This window comes from Mizuhopecten yessoensis, unplaced genomic scaffold, assembly GCF_002113885.1.
Source record: "Mizuhopecten yessoensis strain PY_sf001 unplaced genomic scaffold, ASM211388v2 scaffold6863, whole genome shotgun sequence".
NCBI classification, from domain to species: Eukaryota; Metazoa; Mollusca; class Bivalvia; order Pectinida; family Pectinidae; genus Mizuhopecten; species Mizuhopecten yessoensis.
In genome coordinates this window covers 510,778-535,233 of record NW_018406762.1, presented here as the reverse complement: position 1 = coordinate 535,233, position 24,456 = coordinate 510,778, and the positions used below count along the sequence as shown (strand labels likewise).

Here is a 24,456-nt window from a genome sequence, read left to right as displayed (position 1 = left end):
GTAGTTGGTCTCTGTAAACATGTAGTTACAGGTAGTTGGTCTCTGTAAACAAGTAGTTATAGGTAGTTGTCTCTGTAAACAAGTAGTCATAGGTAGTTGGTCTCTGTAAGCAAGATGTTATAGTAAACAAGTAGTTACAGGGAGTTGGTCTCTGTAAACAAGCAGTTATAGTAAACAAGTATTTGTAGGTAGTTGGTCTCTGTAAACAAGTAGTTATAGTAAACAAGTAGTTATAGGTAGTTGGTCTCTGTAAACAAGAAGTTATGGGTAGTTGGTCTCTTTAAACAAGTAGTTATAGGTAGTTGGTCTCTGTAAACAAGTAGTTATAGTAAACAAGTATTTATAGGTAGTTGGTCTCTGTAAACAAGATGTTATAGTAAACAAGTAGTTATAGGTAGTTGGTCTCTGTAAACAAGTAGTTATAGTAAACAAGTAGTTACAGGTAGTTGGTCTCTGTAAACAAGTAGTTATAGTAAACAAGTAGTTATAGGTAGTTGGTCTCTGTAAACAAGAAGTTATGGGTAGTTGGTCTCTTTAAACAAGTAGTTATAGGTAGTTGGTCTCTGTAAACAAGTAGTTATAGTAAACAAGTATTTACAGGTAGTCGGTCTCTGTAAACAAGAAGTTATAGGTAGTTGGTCTCTGTAAACAAGTAGTTACAGGTAGTTGGTCTCTGTAAACAAGTAATTATAGGTAGTTGGTCTATGTAAACAAGTAGTTATAGGTAGTTAGTCTCTGTAAACATGTAGTTATAGGTAGTTATAGGTAGTTGGTATCTGTAAACAAGTAGTTATAGGTAGTTGGTCTCTGTAAACAAGTAGTTATATGTAGTTTGTCTCTGTAAACATGTAGTTATAGGTAGTTATAGGTAGTTGGTATCTGTAAACATGTAGTTATAGGGAGTTGGTCTCTGTAAACAAGTAGTTACAGGTAGTTGGTCTCTGTAAACAAGGAGTTACAGGTAGTTGGTCTCTGTAAACAAGAAGTTACAGGTAGTTGGTCTCTGTAAACAAGTAATTATAGGTAGTTGGTCTATGTAAACAATTAGTTACAGGTAGTTGGTCTCTGTAAACAAGTAGTTATAGGTAGTTGGTCTCTGTAAACATGTAGTTATAGGTAGTTGGTCTCTGTTAACATGTAGTTATAGGTAGTTGGTCTATGTAAACAAGTAGTTACAGGTAGTTGGTCTCTGTAAACAAGTAGTTATAGGTAGTTGGTCTCTGTAAACATGTAGTTATAGGTAGTTAGTCTCTGTAAACAAGTAGTTATAGGTAGTTGGTCTCTGTTAACAAGTAGTTATAGGTAGTTGGTCTCTGTAAACAAGTAGTTATAGGTAGTTGGTCTCTGTAAACAAGTAGTCTCTAAGGCTGGTTTGATTTCAGTTGAAAACAAATGGATTGTATAACAACTAGAACACTGACAGGTCAGTAAGGGCCCCGTCTTGTGGCAATATATCCCCCTTAATCATCAAGAAGCAATCTGCCAATATAGCTGAGCTTGCCATTTGATATTTGGACTTCAAAAAGAATCGCAAGGAAGCAAAATATACATTTTACATGTACTATGATGTGAGACTTGTTTCCTTCCACCTCCATAATTGCTGGGCTAATAGATATGTAAATACCGTTGCAATACTCATTTGTTAGCTTTGTTTTGTTTTATTTCACCTTTTATACCCCCTTCATCAAGAGCCAGGGTCAAAGTCAGAGATCCACTTTGTCTTTGACCTTTGGACCCAAATGCCCTTGACCATTAACCCAGTGACCCTGATCTTTGGTCAGTTGACTTATTCTTTAATTCCGACCAACTTTAATTTGCTTCATAATATCATAACAAAATGTTCATCAGTGAAAAATACAAAACTTGACCTTGACCCTTTGGACCCCCTTAATCTGGACCTAAGGTCAGTTGACTCTGTGTTAAGTTCTGAACAAGTTTGCTACATAATAACATAAAAAAAGTTCATCAGTAAAAAGATTCAATAATTGACCTTGACATTGACCATGTGACCTTGACCTTAAGTCAGTTGACTCCTTTTTAAATTCGGACCAACTTATGAAATGTTCACCAGCAAAAAAATACTAAAAACCGTGACCTTTGAAATTTGACCTTGTCCTTTGACCTAGTGACCTTGCCCTTTGGTCAATTGACTCCTTGTTTAATTCCCACAAACATTGCTTCAAAGTGTCATAATGAAATGTTCACCAGCAAAAAAATACTAAATTTTACCTTGACATTGACCAGGTGACCTTGACCTTGAGTCAGTTGACTCTTTGTTAAATTCCAACCAACTTTGCTTCTTAAAGTCATAACAAAATGTTCATCAGGGAAAAGATACAAAATTTGACCGTGACCTTTGACCCAGTGACCTTGACCTTTGGTCAATTGACTCCTTGTTTAATTCTGATCAACTTTGCTTCAACATGTCATAACAAAATGTTCATCAGGGAAAAGATGTAAAATTTGACCTTGACCTTTGAATCTAATGACCTTAACCTTTGACCTCAACTTTTTACCTCAGTGTGTCTCTTTGTTTAATTCCGAACACCTTTGCTTTATAATGTCATAAAATCCTCATTTGTGAAAAGCTACAAAATTTGACCTTGACCCCTGACCCGATGACCTTGACCTTTGGTCAGTTGAATCCTTGTTTAATTCTGAGCAACATTGCTTCAAAGTGTCATACCACAATGTTCACCAGTGAAAAGATACAAAATTTGATTTTGACCTTTGAACCTAATGACCTTGACTTTTTACCTCAATGTGTATTTTTGTGAACTGAACATCTTGACCCAGTTTCATATACATCTGTCAATAAATACCAAAGTTATCAGCCAGGAACAAAATTTGTGGACGGACAGACAGAGTGATTACTATAGGGCACCTGTATCTCTGATACGGGGCCCTAACAAACGTCAAAAGACAGCAAGGGTGTCAATCTCTGAAACCTCCAATGACGGAGATCTCCCTCATTACACATTTCCAATGAGGGAGAAAGTGCGGTAAATGCGACTGAAACTACTTCGCTCAATTTATCTTTCCCTGTTTATGTATCCAAATAACTCCTAAAAGCATTCATTTGAATCAGACACACCTATTACCACAGGATGTTGATTACGAGTTTGTGTTTGAATGAGGGAGTTACGAGGAACTCCTCCGGAGATTGGTAAAATTTGGTCGCAATGAGGGAGTTACGAGGGACTCCTCCGGAGATTGGTAAAAGTTGGTCGCAATGAGGGAGGTTTGACAGCTATGGGACAGGTACAAATATATAGCTCTAACCAGTAAACCAGAACCTAGTTATTTATAACAGTGTGGTCTTGGAGGTAGGTCTGAATATATATTTAGTAGTGCAACTCCTCGGCACTTTTTCTCTTAATTATCATTATACATATTATCAGTGTTTGTCGAAGATACAGAAACTCTACATTTGAACATAAAGATATGCGTTCTATAACTGGAAATTGAGCATTTTGAGTAAATTACGAAATGTTTTAATAGAATTGTTTTTAATGTAACAGGTCAAAAAGGGGATACAATGTCAAAGTATCACTATTAATCTAGTTTAACACTTTCCTGTGGAAACTGTTCTCTCTCATTGTTGTCTCAGAAGGTATATACTTACGGATCGGAGCACCAACGTAAGATGCAGAGAATCCCAGGTTCTGTACCGAGTGATCAGTCACAAATTTCACCCACATGTTACTCTGTGAGCTGATTACTGGATCGGGTATCTCACTGCCACAGAAGTGGCCTAGAAGAGGAGCTGTCTCTGTGCTACCGTCCCTCACCTGGTATAAACACCAAAGTCAAGTTCTACAGGCTATTTAACTATCGTTAATTGTTACCTCTAGTTGAACAAATCACAGCAATACTTTTTCCTTAAAACTAATCATGATTCATTCTTCCAATGTCTCCTTCAATAGGAATGCAATTTTGACGTTTTCTTTTAACGTAAGAGTTTATACTTTGTAAGCCTTTCACGCCATAATAAATATAATGACGATGCCCAAGAAATACCAAGTAAGCAGAGGCTCACATAAACGTACCTGACATCACCTCTTTTACCCGTGACCTTTGATCTTTTATCAATGACCGGATGACCAGATGTAGAACATGAAGTTACTATACTATGGTATACATGAGGAATCTTGTATACTTCAGAACTGGTCAAGTGTGACCTTTGACCCTTTAACCTTGATGGATGACCACCAAGTTATATTCAGGTGTGTAACTTGATTCTACCATACTAAGATGTTAAACTAAATCTGTTCGGGGAAAAACGACTAACTGGGTATAGGAGCATGTCCGTGTCTACAGCAACTACAGCAAATGCACCACCAAAAGTCTTGTATACTTAATCACCTTCTCACAATGCAAACAATAATATGTTGGGGTAACCAAACGAGAATTCAAATTCCGTATCTCTGAACATCTACGAGATATCCGACTACATAAAGACAGCCAAGTTGCACTTTATTTCAACCTCCAGTCACACTCACTACCGGACGTAGCATACCAAATCATTGAAAGTCTACCCACTGACCCCACATCCTTTGAGGCTACAACAAAACGGAAATGATTGGAGAACTACTGGATACACCAACTACACACCCTGACACCACTAGGGATCACCACCTACACACCTTGACACCACTGGGGATCACAAACTACACACCCTGACACCACTAGGGACCACTAGAGATCACCAACTACACACCCCGACACCACTAGGGATCACTAACTGCACACCCTGACACCACTAGAGATCACCAACTTCACTCCCTGACACCACTAGAGATCACCAACTACATACCCTGACACCACTAGAGATCACCAACTACATACCCTGACACCACTAGGGATTACCAACTACACCCACTGACACCACTAGGGGTCACCAACTACACATCCTGACACCACTAGGGATCACCAACTACAACCCTCCCACCACTAGGGATTACCAACTACACACCCTGACACCACTAGGGCTCACCAACTACACATCCTGACACCACTAGGGATCACCAACTACACTCCCTGACACCACTGGGGATCACCAACTACACATCCTGACACCACTAGGGATCACCAACTACACGCCCTGACGCCACTAGGGATCACCAACTACACACCCTGCCACCACTAGGGATCACCAACTACACCCACCGACACCACTAGGGATCACCAACTACACACTCTGACACCACTAGGGATCACCAACTACAACCCTCCCACCACTAGGGATTACCAACTACACACCCTGACACAACTAGGGATCACCAACTACACCCACTGACCCCTAGAGATCACCAACTACACACCCTGACACAACTAGGGATCACCAACTACACCCACTGACACCCCTAGGGATCACCAACTACACCCACTGACACCCCTAGGGATCACCAACTACACATCCTGACACCACTAGGGATCACCAACTACACTCCCTGACACCACTGGGGATCACCAACTACACATCCTGACACCACTAGGGATCACCAACTACATACCCTTACACCACTAGGGATCACCAACTACAACCCTCCCACCACTAGGGATTACCAACTACACACCCTGACACCACTAGGGATAACCAACTACACACCCTGACACCACTAGGGATTACAAACTACACACCCTGACACCACTAGGGATCCCCAACTACACATCCTGACACCACTAGGGATCACCAACTACACGCCCTGACGCCACTAGGGATCACCAACTACACATCCTGACACCAGTAGGGATCACCAACTACACCCACTGACACCATTAGGGATCACCAACTACACATCCTGACACCACTAGGGATCACCAACTACAACCCTCCCACCACTAGGGATTACCAACTACACACCCTGACACAACTAGGGATCACCAACTACACCCACTGACGCCACTAGGGATCACCAACTACACACCCTGATATCACTAGGAATCACCAACTACACACCCTGACACCACTAGTAATCACCAACTACACACCCTGACACCACTAGAGATGACCAACTACACACCCGACACCACTAGGGATCACCAACTACACACCTTGACACCACTGGGGATCACAAGCTACACACCCTGACACCAATAGGGATCACAAACTACCCACCCTGACACCACTAGGGATCGCCAACTACACCCACTGACACCACTAGGGATCCCCAACTACACCCACTGACACCACTAGGGCTCACCAACTACACATCCTGACACCACTAGGGATCACCAACTACATACCCTGACACCACTAGGGATCACCAACTACAACCCTCACACCACTAGGGATCACCAACTACACACCCTCACACCACTAGGGATCACCAACTACACACCCTCACACCAATAGGGATCACCAACTACACACCCTGACAACAATAGGGATCACCAACTACATACCCTGACACCACTAGAGATCACCAACTACACACCCTGACACTACTAGGGATCAACAACTACACACCCTGACACCACTAGGGATCACCAACTACACACCCGGACACCACTAGGGATCACCAACTACACACCCTGTTACCACTAGGGATCACAAGCTACACACCCTGACACCACTAGGGATCCCCAACTACACACCCTGACACCACTAGGGATTACCAACTACACACCCCGACACCACTAGGGATCACCAACTACATCCCCTGACACCACTAGGGATCACCAACTACCCACCCTGACACCACTAGGGATCACCAACTTCACACCCTGACACCACTAGGGATTACCAACTACACACCCCGACACCACTAGGGATCACTAACTACACACCCTGACACCACTAGGGATCGCCAACTACACACCCTGACACCACTAGGGATCAACTACATACCCTGACACCACTAGAGATCACCACCTACACACCCTGACACTACTAGGGATCAACAACTACACACCCCGACACCACTAGGGATCACTAACTACACACCCTGACACCACTAGGGATCGCCAACTACACACCCTGACACCACTAGGGATTACCAACTACACACCCTGACACCAATAGGGATCACCAACAACATACCCTGACACCACTAGGGATCACCAACTACAACCCTCACACCACTAGGGATCACCAACTACACCCCCTGACATCACTAGGGATCACCAACTACACACCCTGACCCCACTAGGGATCCCCAACCACACACCCTGACACCACTAGGGATCACCAGCTACACATCCTGACACCACTAGGGATCACCAACTACATACCCGGACACCACTAGGGATCACCAACTACAACCCTCACACCACTAGGGATCACCAACTACACCCCCTGACATCACTAGGGATCACCAACTACACACCCTGACAACAATAGGGATCACCAACTACACACCCAGACACCACTAGGGATCACCAACTACATACTCTGACACCACTAGAGATCACCAACTACACTCCCCGACACCACTAGGGATCACTAACTGCACACCCTGACACCACTAGGGATCACCAACAACACACCCTGACACCACTACGGATCACCAACTACACACCCTGACACCACTACTGGACACACCAACTACACACCCTCACACCACTAGGGATCACCAACTACACACCCTTACACCACTAGGGATCACCAACTACATACCCTGACCCCACTAGAGATCACCAACTACACACCCTGACCCCACTAGGGATCCCCAACCACACACCCTGACACCACTAGGGATCACCAAATACATACCCTGGCACCACTAGGGATCACCAACTACACACCCCGACACCACTAGAGATCACCAACTACACACCCTGACACAACCAGGGATCACCAACTACACATCCTGACACCACTAGGGATCACCAACTACATACTCTGACACCACTAGAGATCACCAACTACACACCCCGACACCACTAGGGATCACCAACTACACACCCTGACATCACTAGGGGTCACCAACTACACACCCTGACACCACTAGGGATCAATGTACAAGGGTAAATGTTGCACCCTCGGTCATTCCTTTATCCTTTTAATCTGTTCGGGAGTTCATGAGATATCTTGTACACAATCTTTTCACTATGGATGGATGGACAGACGCGCGGGGCCAAGCATGCATGCACCGATCAAGTGATTACTATATACCCCCTCATAAGGTGAAGGGTAAATAAAGTTGTCATCCAATTACAGTTACAACAGTTTACATAGGATAAAGCTCTCTAACCTTGCTGCTCATACAAGCCATTCTTCGGATTTTAAAGAAGGATTCTAAACTTTACCTCCACATAGTCAAACGGACACGACGATCCTGACGTTCCTTCCACATCAAAGGACGTGAAGGTCAAGGTCACACCAAATCCATTTTGTTGATTTATGGTGTAGATACATTCCTTGTTGTGTGGGTATGGATTAGGGAAGTTTGGGGAACTGAAGGTACCCAACAGAGAAGTGTATAACCCTCCGCAAACTGAAAAAGGAAAAGATTTACTAAATGTAAAAAATATATTTGTTATTAAATGTATAACCCATTGAGCATGAATTAAGATTTGATTACTGTGCAAAAAAAGTGTGGGAGGGGTTGGAGGATTGAAATGTGCGAGTTTTACACTGAAGATGGTAATAGTACAGTTCCAATGCATGATCTCAGCATAACTTGTAGAAGATATTGGAATAAAAGTATGGTGCATACTACTGTAACAGGAAAAAGAATAGTGTGCTTCCACCGGGGATCGAACCCATGAACCCTAGGTTTCTGGTCAAAGGCTCTACCACTGAGCTAAAGGGAAAATCCCTTTAGCACAAAGCTAGAAGGCGATCATAATCCTATGTACAATTAAAATCTGCCACAGTACCTCCCCCCCCCCCCTTTTTTTTTTTAAATTTGTGCGCCCTCGAACACCACAACCCAGGTTCTAACTCCCTGTCACCGCAGGGAGGGCCACAGACACCATTTGAAACAGGAAAGAGAAAAGTGTTCTTCCACTGGGGATCGAACCCTCGATCTCCAGGTTCCTAGTCGGACGCTCTACATTTGAGCTAAAGGGAAATTCCCTCTAGCTTGAAGCTAGAAGGTGATCGTAATCTTATGTACAATTAACATCTGCTATACTACCATTAAATGTTAACCAGAGGTCCCGGGGCCTAAACGGTCACCAGAGAACACTTTTAATATTTCAGCTGATCAGAGTATCGCGCAGGGGTTTTAATCTGTTTGCAAGAAAGGTTGATATTACACAGACTAACGCAGTTGTGCAAAAATAGGTGTCTGAATTGAAGTCAAACAGTAAGGTTGTATGGTCTTGAGAAGCCTTTGAAAACGCGGAGTTTTCAAATTTTACTTGCCTTTCAAAAAGACCAATAGGCAGTTGGCTGAAAAATAGCTTGGTTTTGGAGGCAGCCATTTTGTACTGCAGATAAGGACTATAAGGACTAAGATTACTTGGAATATGATCAAAATGATTTGTGAGAAGATTTTAACCAACAGCTGTAAAACAAGTGGAAAGAGTTGCAGCCAATCAGAGCCCAGGCCAGAGATAAGTATAGACGGTACATGGTGTTCTATTTTACCTGATGTCCATTGAGCTCGGAAGCCATTGTCTCGCACAGATCCATCCGTTCGAAACTCAATAAACATGTGATTCCCAGAAGTCACTAGAGTGGATGGGATACTGGAACCACAGTAACGACCAAACAGAGGGGCATCCTCATTATCGCCGTCTCGTACCTGAGGGATAGTTGAATATTTGTAAGGCTAACAGAAACTAGAAAGTTAACGTACTTCGTTACCTATATATTCTTAAACCAATTTCAATAATTGTTTACATTCTCACAGCATCTTAGGTCATGACCTCCATAACCGGCACAGATTGTAGATCATTATGTGTTAGAAAAGTCAACACACTAGTATGGTCTCCGAATAGATTTAACTCTGCAAAGCATATAACCAATATCATTCATTGACTAAATAAATAATAATCATTACAAATTTTTTGGAAATTATATCCACTTACTTTTTAAGTAAGTTTGAAATGTCCTCACATATTTGTTAAAATTACAATTTCTTAAAAATAATTTAGTGTTTTTGGTTTCACAGGTGTTTTTTATTTTTTTTATTTTTATTTAATATCGTTATTATAAGGAGAAAGAGAAATACACAGCCCGACCGGGATTTAAACACAGGACCTCTAGGAATATAGACAGACAGACAGACACTACTAAATTGAGGTGCATGTTTGCGGATGATCTACCCAGTCCAGTTCCGCTACATTCCTCCCGCCTTTTTCTAAGTCTTCACCCCTGAAGACATCACTGTTTAAAACCCAGGTTCTGGTATCCCCTTGCCAAGCATACACCTAATGCTGGCAAGCTCACCAATTTGGTTATAGAAGGAGCGTCACAATACCATGCCATACTGGGAACCTACGAACTATGGACGGGCGCTCTACCAATTGAGTGACCTGGTCACTGACAATTGACCCAGTCGAGCTCTGCTACACTGTAATTACTTTTTTTTTCTAAGACAGATTATAGGGTGCCTGACGTGTCTCTATTAATTTCATGTCATATAATATTAAGTGTTTATCACTGTAGTTTTCCCAAACTCTAAATATAAATATAAACTTTATTTATTTTACAACATGCATGAAACAAATGAGTAACCATAGAAAACCAACATGGTCGGGCAGGTACGTGACCTCATACTTTTTCATGTCCGATCGGGAAATCAAACCCCTGACGCCTTGGTGAAAGGGGAGTGCACTATCCACTGTGCCACCCGACCACCCTAAACTCTCAAACTCTACAGCCTTTTGACAGTTAAAATGATTTCTGACCTACCTCTACATAGTCATACGAACAGCCACCGTTCTCCAGGTCCATATCGGTGAATGTGAGAGATATACTATCTCCTGGGGTTGCGTAGATAGACCAGGCACAGTAACCGTTGTGATCGTAATACCCTGGGTAGTTAGGGGAGGTAAGCACGCCTGTCTCACTCGTTAGTACTCCCCCACACTGGTCACCAGCTACCAACAAAGAACATCTCACATTCAAAGGTCAAACAAAACTGAGATTCTGAGTGTGGATGGACAGACAGGTGGATGGACAGACAGAAGAAATCATTGAGATTCCCTATCTCACCTCCACGACGGTAAAGGACAGTTAGAGAAAAACATTTTATAATCAAATAGCATCCACATAATTATCACCTCAAAATATAGATATTCACATTTAGTGATTAAAAAATACCTCACATTTAACAGTATATTTACAGGTCAAAAATTAAAAATTAAGGTACAAAAGCTGGCCGACCATTACTGAAAAGATAAAATAATAAGAACAAAAGTTAACAAGCACTCAATATATCACCCAACCCATCCCCCTTTCCCACCCTCCCGTGCTTGTGAACTTTGACCCTTTACCCTTGACCAATGACCATCAAAGTATACTCAGTTGTAGGACTCAATGTCACCAAACTATGGTCAAAGTACGAACTAAATACGTTGAGGGGTTCATGAGATATGTTGTACACAATATTTTCATTTCAGAAGTGTGATCTGACTGTGACCCTCGACCCTTTTTACCTGGACCGATGACCACAAGCATCTTATCAGGTTTTCTGTTTTACGGGGATGCTCACCAGAAACTGTCACATATGTGATATGGAAACCATGATCACTCAATGTGGCATCAGAATGGAACTTGACGAAGGCACTCGGGCCGGTCGTGGACAGCGGTGGGGGCTGGGATGTATTGCAGTATCGTTGCAGTATCTGGGACGACGGAAGTGGGCCATCTCGAATCTACAGAAACAGAAAATAAAAATTATAATACTTTCGGCGAATACAAAGCAATAAATAATCACAGCCTAGTTATTTACAAACATTGATAATTCTGAAATCATTAAGATCCATTATTTGTTGGTTTCCCTGTCATTTTAGATATCCTATGTAAAAAGAAACCATGTCTTCTTATTGTGTTCATAAGGAGATCCGAACACTTCCTGATAATGAGATTTTATGGTATTTCTAATCTACATGCAGTGTTGAGAGTACGGTAGTACCATTCCAGTATATTGCTATACAAAGCCATTCCTAGCAAACTTTACAGAATGTAAAACATTTTAAAGGGTCAATCAGAAAAAGAGAACTAATGACTGCTTGAATTATTCAATTCCAACCAAGTATGACAGATGAAAAATGGTAGTGAGTAAGATCAGAAGAGTAAGAAGAAGGCAATTAAAAAGAGATTGTAATTGATAACAAAGGAGAAGACCCGGACACACATGGTGGTAGGAACTCAAAGGGAATGGAGTGTGTGGGAATGTCTGTGTGAAGGGTTGAAGGACAATGGTGTGTGGATGTAAGGTCCATTTAGTATAATGCATTGATAAGTTTAATCATGGTCCTTAGACAGGGAAATGGTCATCAAAAGACTTCTAAAAGATAAATGTAGCCCCACCTCCTAGGGATGGAATTAGCCAATAGAATTAGAAGATTTAGTTAAGAATAAGTAGTGTTAGATTGTCTTTATAATAGGTAGAGATCGAAGGTTGAGAGAGTGGAAGAAGAGAGCTGAAGGAGAGAGTCCAAGGACAGAGTCAGAGATAAACAGAGAAAGAATTAGAGAGAGATCTTGGGAAGTGAGACTGAAGAGAACTAAAGGAGAAAAAATGGTGATGGAAACAGAAGGGAATGGATTGAACAATTAAGTTTCCATGTATAAGATATGAAGTTGGACTAGAATAAAGAAAGTGAAACTGACATTATGTGTATTTGTAACCTAAAGTTTCCAAGTTACCTAGGGTCCCAAGTAAAAACAAGTCAGACCCTAGTGATAACAATCGGACCGGTGATACAAGCTTGACACAATCCTGTATGCATAAATACTCAACTCTACCCAAACTTGATACAATTCTGTGAGTAAATTACTCAACTCTACCCAAACTTGACAAAATTCTGTGAGTTAATTTCTCATTTCTACCCAAGCTTGGCACAATTCTGTGAATTAATTACTCACTTCTACCCAAGCTTGGTACAAGTCTGCGAATTAATTACTCAGTTCTCCCCAAGCTTGGTACAATTCTGTGAGTTAATTTCTCATTTCTACCCAAGCTTGGCACAATTCTGTGAATTAATTACTCACTTCTACCCAAGCTTGGTACAATTCTGTGAGTTAATTACTCAACTCTACCCAAGCTTGGTACAATTCTGCGAATTAATTACTCAGTTCTACCCAAACTTGATACAATTCTGTGAGTTAATTACTCAACTCTACCCAAACTTGACAAAATTCTGTGAGTTAATTACTCAGTTTTACCCAAGCTTGGTACAATTCTTTGAGTTAATTACTCAACTCTACCTAAACTTGACAAAATTCTGTGAGTTAATTACTCAGTTTTACCCAAGCTTGGTACAATTCTTTGAGTTAATTACTCAACTCTACCCAAGTTTGGTACAATTCTGCGAATTAATTACACAGTTCTACCCAAACTTGATACAATTCTGTGAGGTAATTACTCAACTCTACCCAAACTTGATACAATTCTGCGAGTTAATTACTCAACTCTACCCAAACTTGACAAAATTCTGTGAGTTAATTACTCAGTTCTCCCCAAGCTTGGCACAATTCTGTGCGTTGCTTACTCCGTTCTCCCCTGCTTGGCACAATTCTGTGCGTTAATTACTCAACTCTACCCAAACTTGATACAATTCTGTGAGTGAATTACTCAACTCTACCCAAACTTGACAAAATTCTGTGAGTTAATTACTCAGTTTTACCCAAGCTTGGTACAATTCTGCGAATTAATTACTCAGTTCTACCCAAGCTTGGCACAATTCTGTGAGTTAATTACTCAGTTCTACCCGAGCTTGGCACAATTTTGTGAGTTAATTACTCAGTTCTACCCAAGCTTGGCACAATTCTGTGAGGTAATTACTCAACTCTACCCAAGCTTGGCACAATTCTGTTAGTTAATTACTCAGTTCAACCCAAGCTCGGTACAATTCTGTGAGTTAATTACTCAACTCTACTCAAGCTTGGCACAATTCTGTGAGTTAATTACTCAGCTCTACCCAAGCTTGGTACAATTCTGTGAGTTAATTACTCGGTTTTACCCAAGCTTGGTACAATTCTGTGAGTTAATTACTCAGTTCTACCCAAGCTCGGGACAATTCTGTGAGTTAATTACTCAACTCTACTCAAGCTTGGCACAATTCTGTGAGTTAATTACTCAACTCTACCCAAGCTTGGCACAATTCTGTGAGTTAATTACTCAGTTCAACCCAAGCTCGGTACAATTCTGTGAGTTAATTAATCAACTCTACCCAAGCTTGGTACAATTCTGTGAGTTAATTACTCAGTTCTACCCAAGCTTGGTACAATTCTGTGAGTTAATTACTCAACTCTACCCAAGCTTGGCACAATTCTGTGAGTTAATTACTCAGTTCTACCCAAGCTTGGTACAATTCTGTGAGTTAATTACTCAACTCTACCCAAGCTTGGCACAATTCTGTGAGTTAATTACTCAGTTCTACCCAAGCTTGGCACAATTCTGTGAGTTAATTACTCAGTTCTACCCGAGCTTGGCACAATTCTGTGAGTTAATTACTCAGTTCTACCCAAGCTTGGCACAATTCTGTGAGTTAATTACTCAGTTCTACCCAAGCTTGGTACAATTCTGTGAGTTAATTACTCAACTCTACCCAAGCTTGGCACAATTCTGTGAGTTAATTACTCAGTTCTACCCAAGCTTGGCACAATTCTGTGAGTTAATTACTCAACTCTACCCAAGCTTGGCACAATTCTGTGAGTTAATTACTCAGTTCTACCCAAGCTTGGCACAATTCTGTGAGTTAATTACTCAACTCTACCCAAGCTTGGCACAATTCTGTGAGTTAATTACTCAACTCTACCCAAGCTTGGCACAATTCTGTGAGTTAATTACTCAGTTCTACCCAAGCTTGGCACAATTCTGTGCGTTAATTACTCAACTCTACCCAAGCTTGGCACAATTCTGTGCGTTAATTACTCAACTCTACCCAAGCTTGGTACAATTCTGTGAGTTAATTACTCAACTCTACCCAAGCCTGGCACAATTCTGTGCGTTAATTACTCAACTCTAGAAAGATTGGCACAATTCTGTGAGTTAATTCCTCAGTTCTACCCAAGCTCGGTACAATTCTGTGAGTTAATGACTCAGTTCTACCCAAGTTTGGTACAATTCTGTGAGTTAATTAATCAACTCTACCCAAGCTTAGTACAATTCTGTGAGTTAATGACTCAGTTCTACCCAAGTTTGGTACAATTCTGTGAGTTAATGACTCAGTTCTACCGAAGCTTGGTACAATTCTGCGAGTTAATTACTGAGTTCTACCCAGGCTTGGTACAATTCTGTCCGTTAATTACTCAACTCTAGAAAGATTGGCACAAGTTCTACTCAAGCTTGGCACAATTCTGTGAGTTAATTACTCAGTTCTACCCAAGCTCGGTGCAATTCTGTGAGTTAATTACTCAACTCTAGCCAAGCTTGCTACAATTCTTAAGCTTAAACAGGTGGTTAATATAGACAAGTGAATATGAGCTTGCAGGTGGTAGTTTTTCAACAGGTTTAATATCTTAGGCAGCTGTGACTCAGCTCTAATGTATGACAAAAACAGTGTCAAGACAGTTTTCTCCCAACCCCCAAAAAAACACTAAAGGGCTTTCATGGCAGAATATATTGCACCATTCTTTTTCCTTACATCAAATTTACGAAACGTTGACCATTGTTTACATAAATGTACTGACCTCGAGGTAGTCGTAGCTACAGTTGGGATGGGACTCCAGGGCCAGAGTGGCAAATGTAAACATGATGTTGTTACCAGGAGGTACAGAGATCTCCCAGGAACAGGTACGGTCGTGTGGGTAGTTTCCGGGGTAACCAGGACTGTTGATGGATCCATGGAGCTGGTTGGCCAGACGTCCACCACAAACTATAAACAAACAAAGGCTAGTTTTACACCACAGGTGATGGTCGTTGTCACCATTACAGGATAATGGATACTGAAAAACATTCCCAGAAGTTTTACTTTCACTGTTTTCGCCCTCCTCAATGAGGGTAAATTTATCACGACAGCGAATACTAAAGCACAATAAATGATATACAATAAGGATATGTGGAAGCTGAGTTTAATACTTGGTGAATACAGATTTTCACAGTGAAAGGTGAACATCTGACTTTAAGGCAAAGGTTTTCCAGGATACGGTAGTGATTTTTGTTTTATTTAAAAAAGCATAAACTGCTAAAGAAAATTCCAATCTACCTGCCTTTTATTAAATCTTTTGTTGGTATATCAAAAAAACAGTTTTCCAGTCCCCAATGTGTCATATGAAACAGTATTTTTCTAATTCTCATAGTTCAAACTGAAAGTTGCATAAGGTCGGGAAAATGTTAACACAATTAGTAATTTGCGCCCTTTTTACCCACCAGGGGGCGCCGATGTCCAAGTAGCAGAGAACCCTGTGTCGCTCACAGAAACATCCGTGAAAAACCAGAAATACATCTGATGCTGGGTGGAGTTGATTGGTTGACCGTTGTTCGGAAGGGTGGAGCCACAGTACCTCCCAAGGGTGTAGGAGGCCGCTGTTGGGCCGTCGTTTATCTGTAGGAAGTCGTAGCCACATGTAGCGTGAGCCTCAACGCTGAAGGAGGTGAATGTCATCATTACAATCTGTAACATATAATACATTCATGTCATACAGCCAACTGACCACCAAACATGTTTAAAATAGTGAAAAAAAGAACAACATTATACTGCAAAATTTGAATATAAATTGTTTTACGTTAAAACTACATTTTTTTCTCTCTCTGAACTCTGGGCCTTTTCTGAAGGAAATAAACATTTGACTTAGGGACGTTCAGGGTAGGTCTTCATGACTTAGGGACGTTCAGGGTAGGTCTTCATGACTTAGGGACGTTCAGGGTAGGTCTTCAGACTTCAGATAGTTTATAGACACGTGACCCTATAAACATTAGTGATCTTTATAGACACGTGACCCTATAAACATTAGTGATCTTTATAGACACGTGACCCTATAAACATTAGTGATCTCTATAGACATGTGACCCTATAAACATTAGTGATCTTTAAAGACATGTGACCCTATAAACATTAGTGATCTTTAAAGACATGTGACCCTATAAACATTAGTGATCTTTTTAGACATGTGACCCTATAAACATTAGTGATCTTTAAAGACATGTGACCCTATAAACATTAGTGATCTTTTTAGACATGTGACCCTATAAACATTAGTGATCTTTATAGACATGTGACCCTATAAACATTAGTGATCTTTATAGACAAATGACCCTATAAACAAGTGATCTTTATAGACACGTGACCCTATAAACATTAGTGATCTTTATAGACATGTGACCCTATAAACATCAGTGATCTTTTTAGACATGTGACCCTATAAACATTAGTGATCTTTATAGACATGTGACCCTATAAACAAGTGATCTTTATAGACATGTGGCCCTATAAACAGGAAGACTTTCTAGACAAATGACCCTATAAACATTAGTGATCTGTATAGACATGTGACCCTATAAACAGGAAACATTTCTAGACAAATGACCCTATAAACATTAGTGATCTTTATAGACATGTGACCCTATAAACAGGAAACATTTCTAGACAAATGACCCTATAAACATTAGTGATCTTTATAGACATGTGACCCTATAAACATTAGTGATCTGTATAGACATGTGACCCTATAAACAGGAAACATTTCTAGACAAATGACCCTATAAACATTAGTGATCTTTATAGACATGTGACCCTATAAACATTAGTGATCTGTATAGACACGTGACCCTATAAACAAGTGATCTTTATAGACATGTGACCCTATAAACAAGTGATCTTTATAGACGGTGACCCTATAAACAGGAAACCTTTTTAGACAAATGACCCTTTAAACATTAGTGATCTTTATAGACATGTGACCCTATAAACAGGAAACCTTTCTAGACAGGTGACCCTATAAACATTACTAATCTTTATAGACATGTGACCCTATAAACAGGAAACCTTTCTAGACAGGTGACCCTATAGAACAGTTGGCCTCTAGAGACAGGTAATACTTGTAAACATGTGACCCTTTACACAGCTAATTTTTATAAACAGGTGATCTTTAAGACAGGTAACCTTTATAGAATAGTAACCCTATAACAGATGATCTTTATAGACAGGTGACCCTATGAACAGGTGATCTTTTTTGACAGGTAACCCTATAAACAGGTGATCTTTATTTATCGGTGATCATATAAACAAGTGATCTCTATAAACAGGTGATCTTTATTAATCAGTGATCATATAAACAAGTGATGTCTATTAACAGGTGATCTTTATTTATCGGTGATCATATAAACAAGTGATCTCTAGAAACAGGTGATCTTTATTTATCAGTGATCATATAAACAAGTGATCTCTAAAAACAGGTGATCTTTATTTATCAGTGATCATATAAACAAGTGATCTCTAAAAACAGGTGATCTTTATTTATCAGTGATCATATAAACAAGGGATCTCTATAAACAGGTGATCTTTATTTATCAGTGATCATATAAACAAGGGATCTCTATAAACAGGTGATCTTTATTTATCTATGATCATATAAACATGTGATCTCTATAAACAGGTGATCTTTATTTACCTATGATCATATAAACAAGTGATCTCTATAAAGAGGTGATCTTTATTTATCGGTGATCATATAAACACGTGATCTCTATAAACAGGTGATCTTTATTTACCTATGATCATATAAACAAGTGATCTCTATAAACAGGTGATCTTTATTTATCAGTGATCATATAAACAAGTGATCTCTATAAACAGGTGATCTTTATTTACCTATGATCATATAAACAAGTGATCTCTATAAAGAGGTGATCTTTATTTATCGGTGATCATATAAGCAAGTGATCTCTAGAAACAGGTGATCTTTATTTATCAGTGATCATATAAACAAGGGATCTCTATAAACAGGTGATCTTTATTTATCGGTTATCATATAAACAAGTGATCTCTAGAAACAGGTGATCTTTATTTATCAGTGATCATATAAACAAGGGATCTCTATAAACAGGTGATCTTTATTTATCGGTGATCTTATTAACAAGTGATCTCTATAAACAGGTGATCTTTATTAATCAGTGATCATATAATCAAGTGATGTCTATTAACAGGTGATCTTTATTTATCTGTGATCATATAAACAAGTGATCTCTAGAAACAGGTGATCTTTATTTATCAGTGATCATATAAACAAGTGATCTCTATAAACAGGTGATCTTTATTTATCGGTGATCATATAAACAAGTTATCTCTATAAACAGGTGGTCCTAATAGACAGGTGACTTTTATGGACAGATGACCTTTATAGATAGGGGATCTTTAAAGGCGAGTTTAAATGCAGAAGGGTGTACAGTCGGTTGAGACATACCATGCCGGGTGTAGTGGTGATTCGGTAAGCACAACTCAGGCCATGTGGATAGGTAGTCCCAGGTGTTGTAGGGAAGGTAATAGTTCCTGTCTCTCCACTACGATGTCCGCCACAGGCTAAAAAAAAGTTTATCATTATATAAATTACTCTCTGTGAAAGAGGGGTACATAAGCTAATCTATACAGCATACACCAAGCTAACCTATACAGCATACACCAAGCTAACCTATACAGCATACACCAAGCTAACCTATACAGCATACACCAAGCTAACCTATACAGCATACACCAAGCTAACCTATACAGCATACACCAAGCTAACCTATACAGCATACACCAAGCTAACCTATACAGCATACACCAAGCTAACCTATACAGCATACACCAAGCTAACCTATACAGCATACACCAAGCTAACCTATACAGCATACACCAAGCTAACCTATACAGCATACACCAAGCTAACCTATACAGCATACACCAAGCTAACCTATACAGCATACACCAAGCTAACCTATACAGCATACACCAAGCTAACCTATACAGCATACACCAAGCTAACCTATACAGCATACACCAAGCTAACCTATACAGCATACACCAAGCTAACCTATACAGCATACACCAAGCTAACCTATACAGCATACACCAAGCTAACCTATACAGCATACACCAAGCTAACCTATACAGCATACACCAAGCTAACCTATACAGCATACACCAAGCTAACCTATACAGCATACACCAAGCTAACCTATACAGCATACACCAAGCTAACCTATACAGCATACACCAAGCTAACCTATACAGCATACACCAAGCAAACACACACAGCTCTGTCTACTACATATACCCCAGCACAAGTTACTAGAAATCACTATAGGTTTTTTGTAAGCAATTCACCTGTACTTTTAATTTTGAATATTTGAATTATTTAACAAGCTTTCGGATTGATATGACGTCTCACCTGCGCCCGCTTTGACCATTAATGCACATGTTTGGTTGGGTAGGTGTAGCACTTATAGTTTCAGAGAAAATAACTTAAATGCTAAAACTTTATGTTGATGGAGATGCTGACAAAGTGAAAGGACCATGAAAGGTTGAGGCCGCATCCAGCATTTGATGCATGGGTTGAGATGTACTACCTTAGATGCATCTATGGTCCAAGTTTGGTTGGTCTAGCAACTTATACTTTCAGTGAAACTAACTAAAGCGCAAAAACTTAATGTTGATCTAGCACTTATACTTTAAGTGAAACTAACTTAAATGCAAAAACTAAACGTTGACGCTGCCGTCGCCTGGAAAAGCATCAACTAAGTCTCGCTTCTGCCACTTTGTGGTGGCGAGACAATAACAAGAGGCCCATGGGCCTTAAAGGTCACCTGAGTCCTACAGTATAATTTTTTGTTGTTGAAATATGAAGAGGAGATAATGATAGCAATCATCCCTACCAAAATTTGAGTAAAAAATAGTTAAGTATAACGTTAAATTAAGTTTGTCAGGACAATGAGTCGATCATTCCTACCAAGTTTCAGTTAAATGGGCCCAGTAGAACTTGACTTTAAGTTTGAAATAGTTTTTCAAAATGGCGGCCGTGGCAGCCATATTGGATTTCTGATCGACCCGAAAAATAACAACACTTTTTCAGGACCAAAAGTCAATCATTCCTTCCAAGTTGCAGTTAAATGGGCCCAATAGAACTTGACTTTAAGTTTGAAATTTATTTTTAAAATGGTAGCTCTGGCGGCCATATTGGATTTCTGATCGACCCGAAAAATAACAACACTTTGTCAGGACTATGAGTCGATCATTCCTACCAAATTTCAGGTTAATCGGCCCAGTTGAACTTGTTATTCCGTTGAAATAGTTTTTCAAAATGGCCTGCCGTGGCGGCCATATTGGATTTATCATCGAACCGAAAAATAACAACACTTTGTCAGGACCATGAGTTGATCATTCCTATCAAGTTTCTGTTAAATCGGCCCAGTAGAACTTGACTTTAAGTTTGAAATAGTTTTTCAAAATGGCTGCCGTTGAGGCCATATTGGATTTCTGATCGACCCGAAAAATAACAACACTTGGTCAGGGAGTAGTCAGTAACATTCCTGTGAAGTATCAATGAATTCCCTTCACAGTATTTCAGCTTAAGTTGAAAATGTAAAATGTTAAAGGACGACACACGACGACGGACAAAGATGGATAGCAATAGGTGACTTGAGATAAAGCTCAGGTGACCTAAAAAGCCCTACTTTGTTGTTCCTCCTGGCAGTTGATGCCAGAGTAGGCAGTGTTACACTGACAGGTGTACCCGTTGACCTGGTCCGTACAGGTGCCGCCATTTTGACACGGACTACTGGCACACTCGTTGATGTTAGTCTCACACTGCTGTCCCTGGTAGCCGGGGATACACACACACAGGAAACTGTTCCCGTTGGTCTGGCATAAAGAAAACACAGCATTGTCAGACAGCACTGGTGATGCTTCAATACATAGGAGCTGTACCGTCAACTAATATCCATTCACCCATACATACCAGTACAGCAATACGTTCGTATTTAATACATTTTACCACCTGTTAAGTTCACACTGTCTCTCTGGACTAAAAATTGCAAAAAAAAGCAAGGGCGAACATTTCTATTCTATGCTTTAATGTAAATAATTTTATCATGAATTATAACCATTCAGCAATAATATGAGGAAACTGCCCAATCAGTATCATCACAAAACTGGACCAATATGGGATAAACTCTGCCTCAGGCCAATATGACAGACATTGGCCTAAATGACTGGGCCAATGTGGAATAAGCTGATTTAATAATAACCCTTTATTATTGTAGAAAATCATTATGTAGATGCACTTTTGTGAAATGGAAAATGTCAAAAAATCTGTGTCATGTTGAAGGATTTTTATTTAGAAATATTTTGCTAGTTTCATGAATATTGTGCAATGGAAACTTTTAAATGTTTTTATGAATTGCACTACAAAAAATACAATTTCATCCAAAAACAGACCATCAAAGACTCAACGTTTGCTTTAACCACAGCATCAAGACATCATTATATTGTTCCCCGTCGATGTTGTAATGGAGGAACAGACACGTTACATGTGTTACATGTGAAGGTTGTAATAGCCGCTATACAACAGATTCAGTGTACCATACTGTAAGAGTCTATCACATATAATGTACAATAGTGGGAAGGATATTGGAATTCTACACCTTATTTCAGACACAATTCTCGTAGATCCACAAGTCATCAAAGTGAATTGTGAAAACACAGAATTTGTTTGTTTGGACCTGGCTTATTGTAACTTTCGGTACCAACCTGACATGCGGCACCATTCCTGCATGGGTTACTGCTACATGGTCCAGTAACTGGGCCCTGTGAAACACAGCCACTGGAGCCGATCCCATTACCAACGTACCCAGGGGGACAGGTACAGGTCAACACACCTGTAACAGGACAATGAACAGTCTGGCTACAAAAACACAGAAGTTCAATATGTTATATAATTTAAGGAAGTATCCATTTGATAAAGAAAAAAAGAACTTTATCTTGAGGTCAGCTACACAACCTTCCCCAACTTTCTGTTACTGACATGTAAATAACCTGGACTCTCCACACACGTTATTTACCTGGACTCTCCTGACAGGTAAATAGCCTGGACTCTCCACACACGTTAATTACCTGGAATCTCCTGACAGGTAAATGACCTGACAGGGAACTTTGCTGGACTATCCCGATAGCTGACTGCCCTGGACTCTCCACACACGTTATTTACCTGGACTCTCCTGACAGGTAAATAACCTGGACTCTCCACACACGTTATTTACCTGGAATCTCCTGACAGGTAAATGACCTGACAGGGAACTTAGCTGGACTATCCCGATAGCTGACTGCCCTGGACTCTCCACACACGTTATTTACCTAGACTCTCTTGACAGGTAGCTTACCTGAACTCTCCATACAAGTAATCTACTTCGACTCTCCCGATAGGTAACTTACCTGGACACTACTGACATGTAATCTACCTCGACTCTCCCGATAGGTAACTTACCTGGACTTTCCTGGCAGGAAGCTTGAGGGTGGCAGCCCCCGTTATTTGTGCTACAGACGCCGACCCAGTTACAAGTCTGCCCATCTCCTACATAGCCTGTGGGGCAGGGACCACAGGTCCGTGACCCCCGGGTGTTCACACAATCGACCCGTGGGGACAGGGAACATCCACCATTGTTTGTAGCACATTCGTTGATGTCTGCACAGTTGAAACCGTTTCCACTGTACCCTGTAAACATAAATATTAAACGCATACTACAAAGTTCATGTTTGCAGACAACAATGCAGACAAAAATTCTACATTGTATTGATAAATATAATATTTCCCTAGGAGAACATGTTTTCTTCCACCCTTCACAGGTGTGTCTCCCGTTTTAGCTGGGAAAGATCAGCTTGTCACCCCCTAGGGGGAGATAGCCTCGTGCCGATTAGCATGTGTGCAATCATGACGTCATCAAAAGTGAATGATGATATGCATACCCCACATGCGTTTTCTTTTACAAACATGTCAGACTACTGTCGGTGGAGTTTTGACTGAAATAATAGGATGGGCGAAATATAATCAAACCCCTACCTTGAGGGTGTAACGAAGAAATCGCCAACCCTCGGGGTGTTTTTTTTGGTAGACAACCAAAAACCATCACCCCTCAGGTAGGAGATTTCTCTGTCACATCCCTCAAGGTAGAGGGAAGATTCTATTTAATCACCTGCACAATAAATGCAAACAAACAATTCATGAAAAGGCACAAACCTAAGTACTGGTTAATGTTAAATATGAAAGTTAAAATCGATCGTAACAGAGATTATAATTAGATTACAAGATCAAAGCCTGCTAAATCACAAAGGTTTGATTTGCTTAAATTCCTAAGGAGATGTTGCTAATTTATCTCTTAAGCTTCCCAACCTAGCCAGAACGAAACCAACTGCTAC

General features: G+C 40.3%; 1 protein-coding gene across 1 annotated transcript in view; it reads right to left on the bottom strand.

Annotated features, from left to right (window-relative positions):
- The window catches only part of LOC110452772 (cubilin-like), a 168,506-nt gene that overhangs the window by 112,059 nt on the left and 31,991 nt on the right, over positions 1–24,456 (bottom strand). Inside the window, exons 12-22 of the mRNA XM_021501449.1 lie at positions 23,528–23,755; positions 22,795–22,922; positions 21,720–21,906; positions 19,472–19,587; positions 16,440–16,683; positions 15,761–15,945; positions 11,613–11,775; positions 10,811–10,998; positions 9,542–9,698; positions 8,254–8,441; positions 3,626–3,791 (exon numbers count right to left, since the gene is read on the bottom strand). Of these exons, the coding sequence (XP_021357124.1) occupies positions 3,626–3,791; positions 8,254–8,441; positions 9,542–9,698; positions 10,811–10,998; positions 11,613–11,775; positions 15,761–15,945; positions 16,440–16,683; positions 19,472–19,587; positions 21,720–21,906; positions 22,795–22,922; positions 23,528–23,755 (1,950 nt within the window). The remainder of the gene's footprint in view (positions 1–3,625; positions 3,792–8,253; positions 8,442–9,541; positions 9,699–10,810; positions 10,999–11,612; positions 11,776–15,760; positions 15,946–16,439; positions 16,684–19,471; positions 19,588–21,719; positions 21,907–22,794; positions 22,923–23,527; positions 23,756–24,456) is intronic.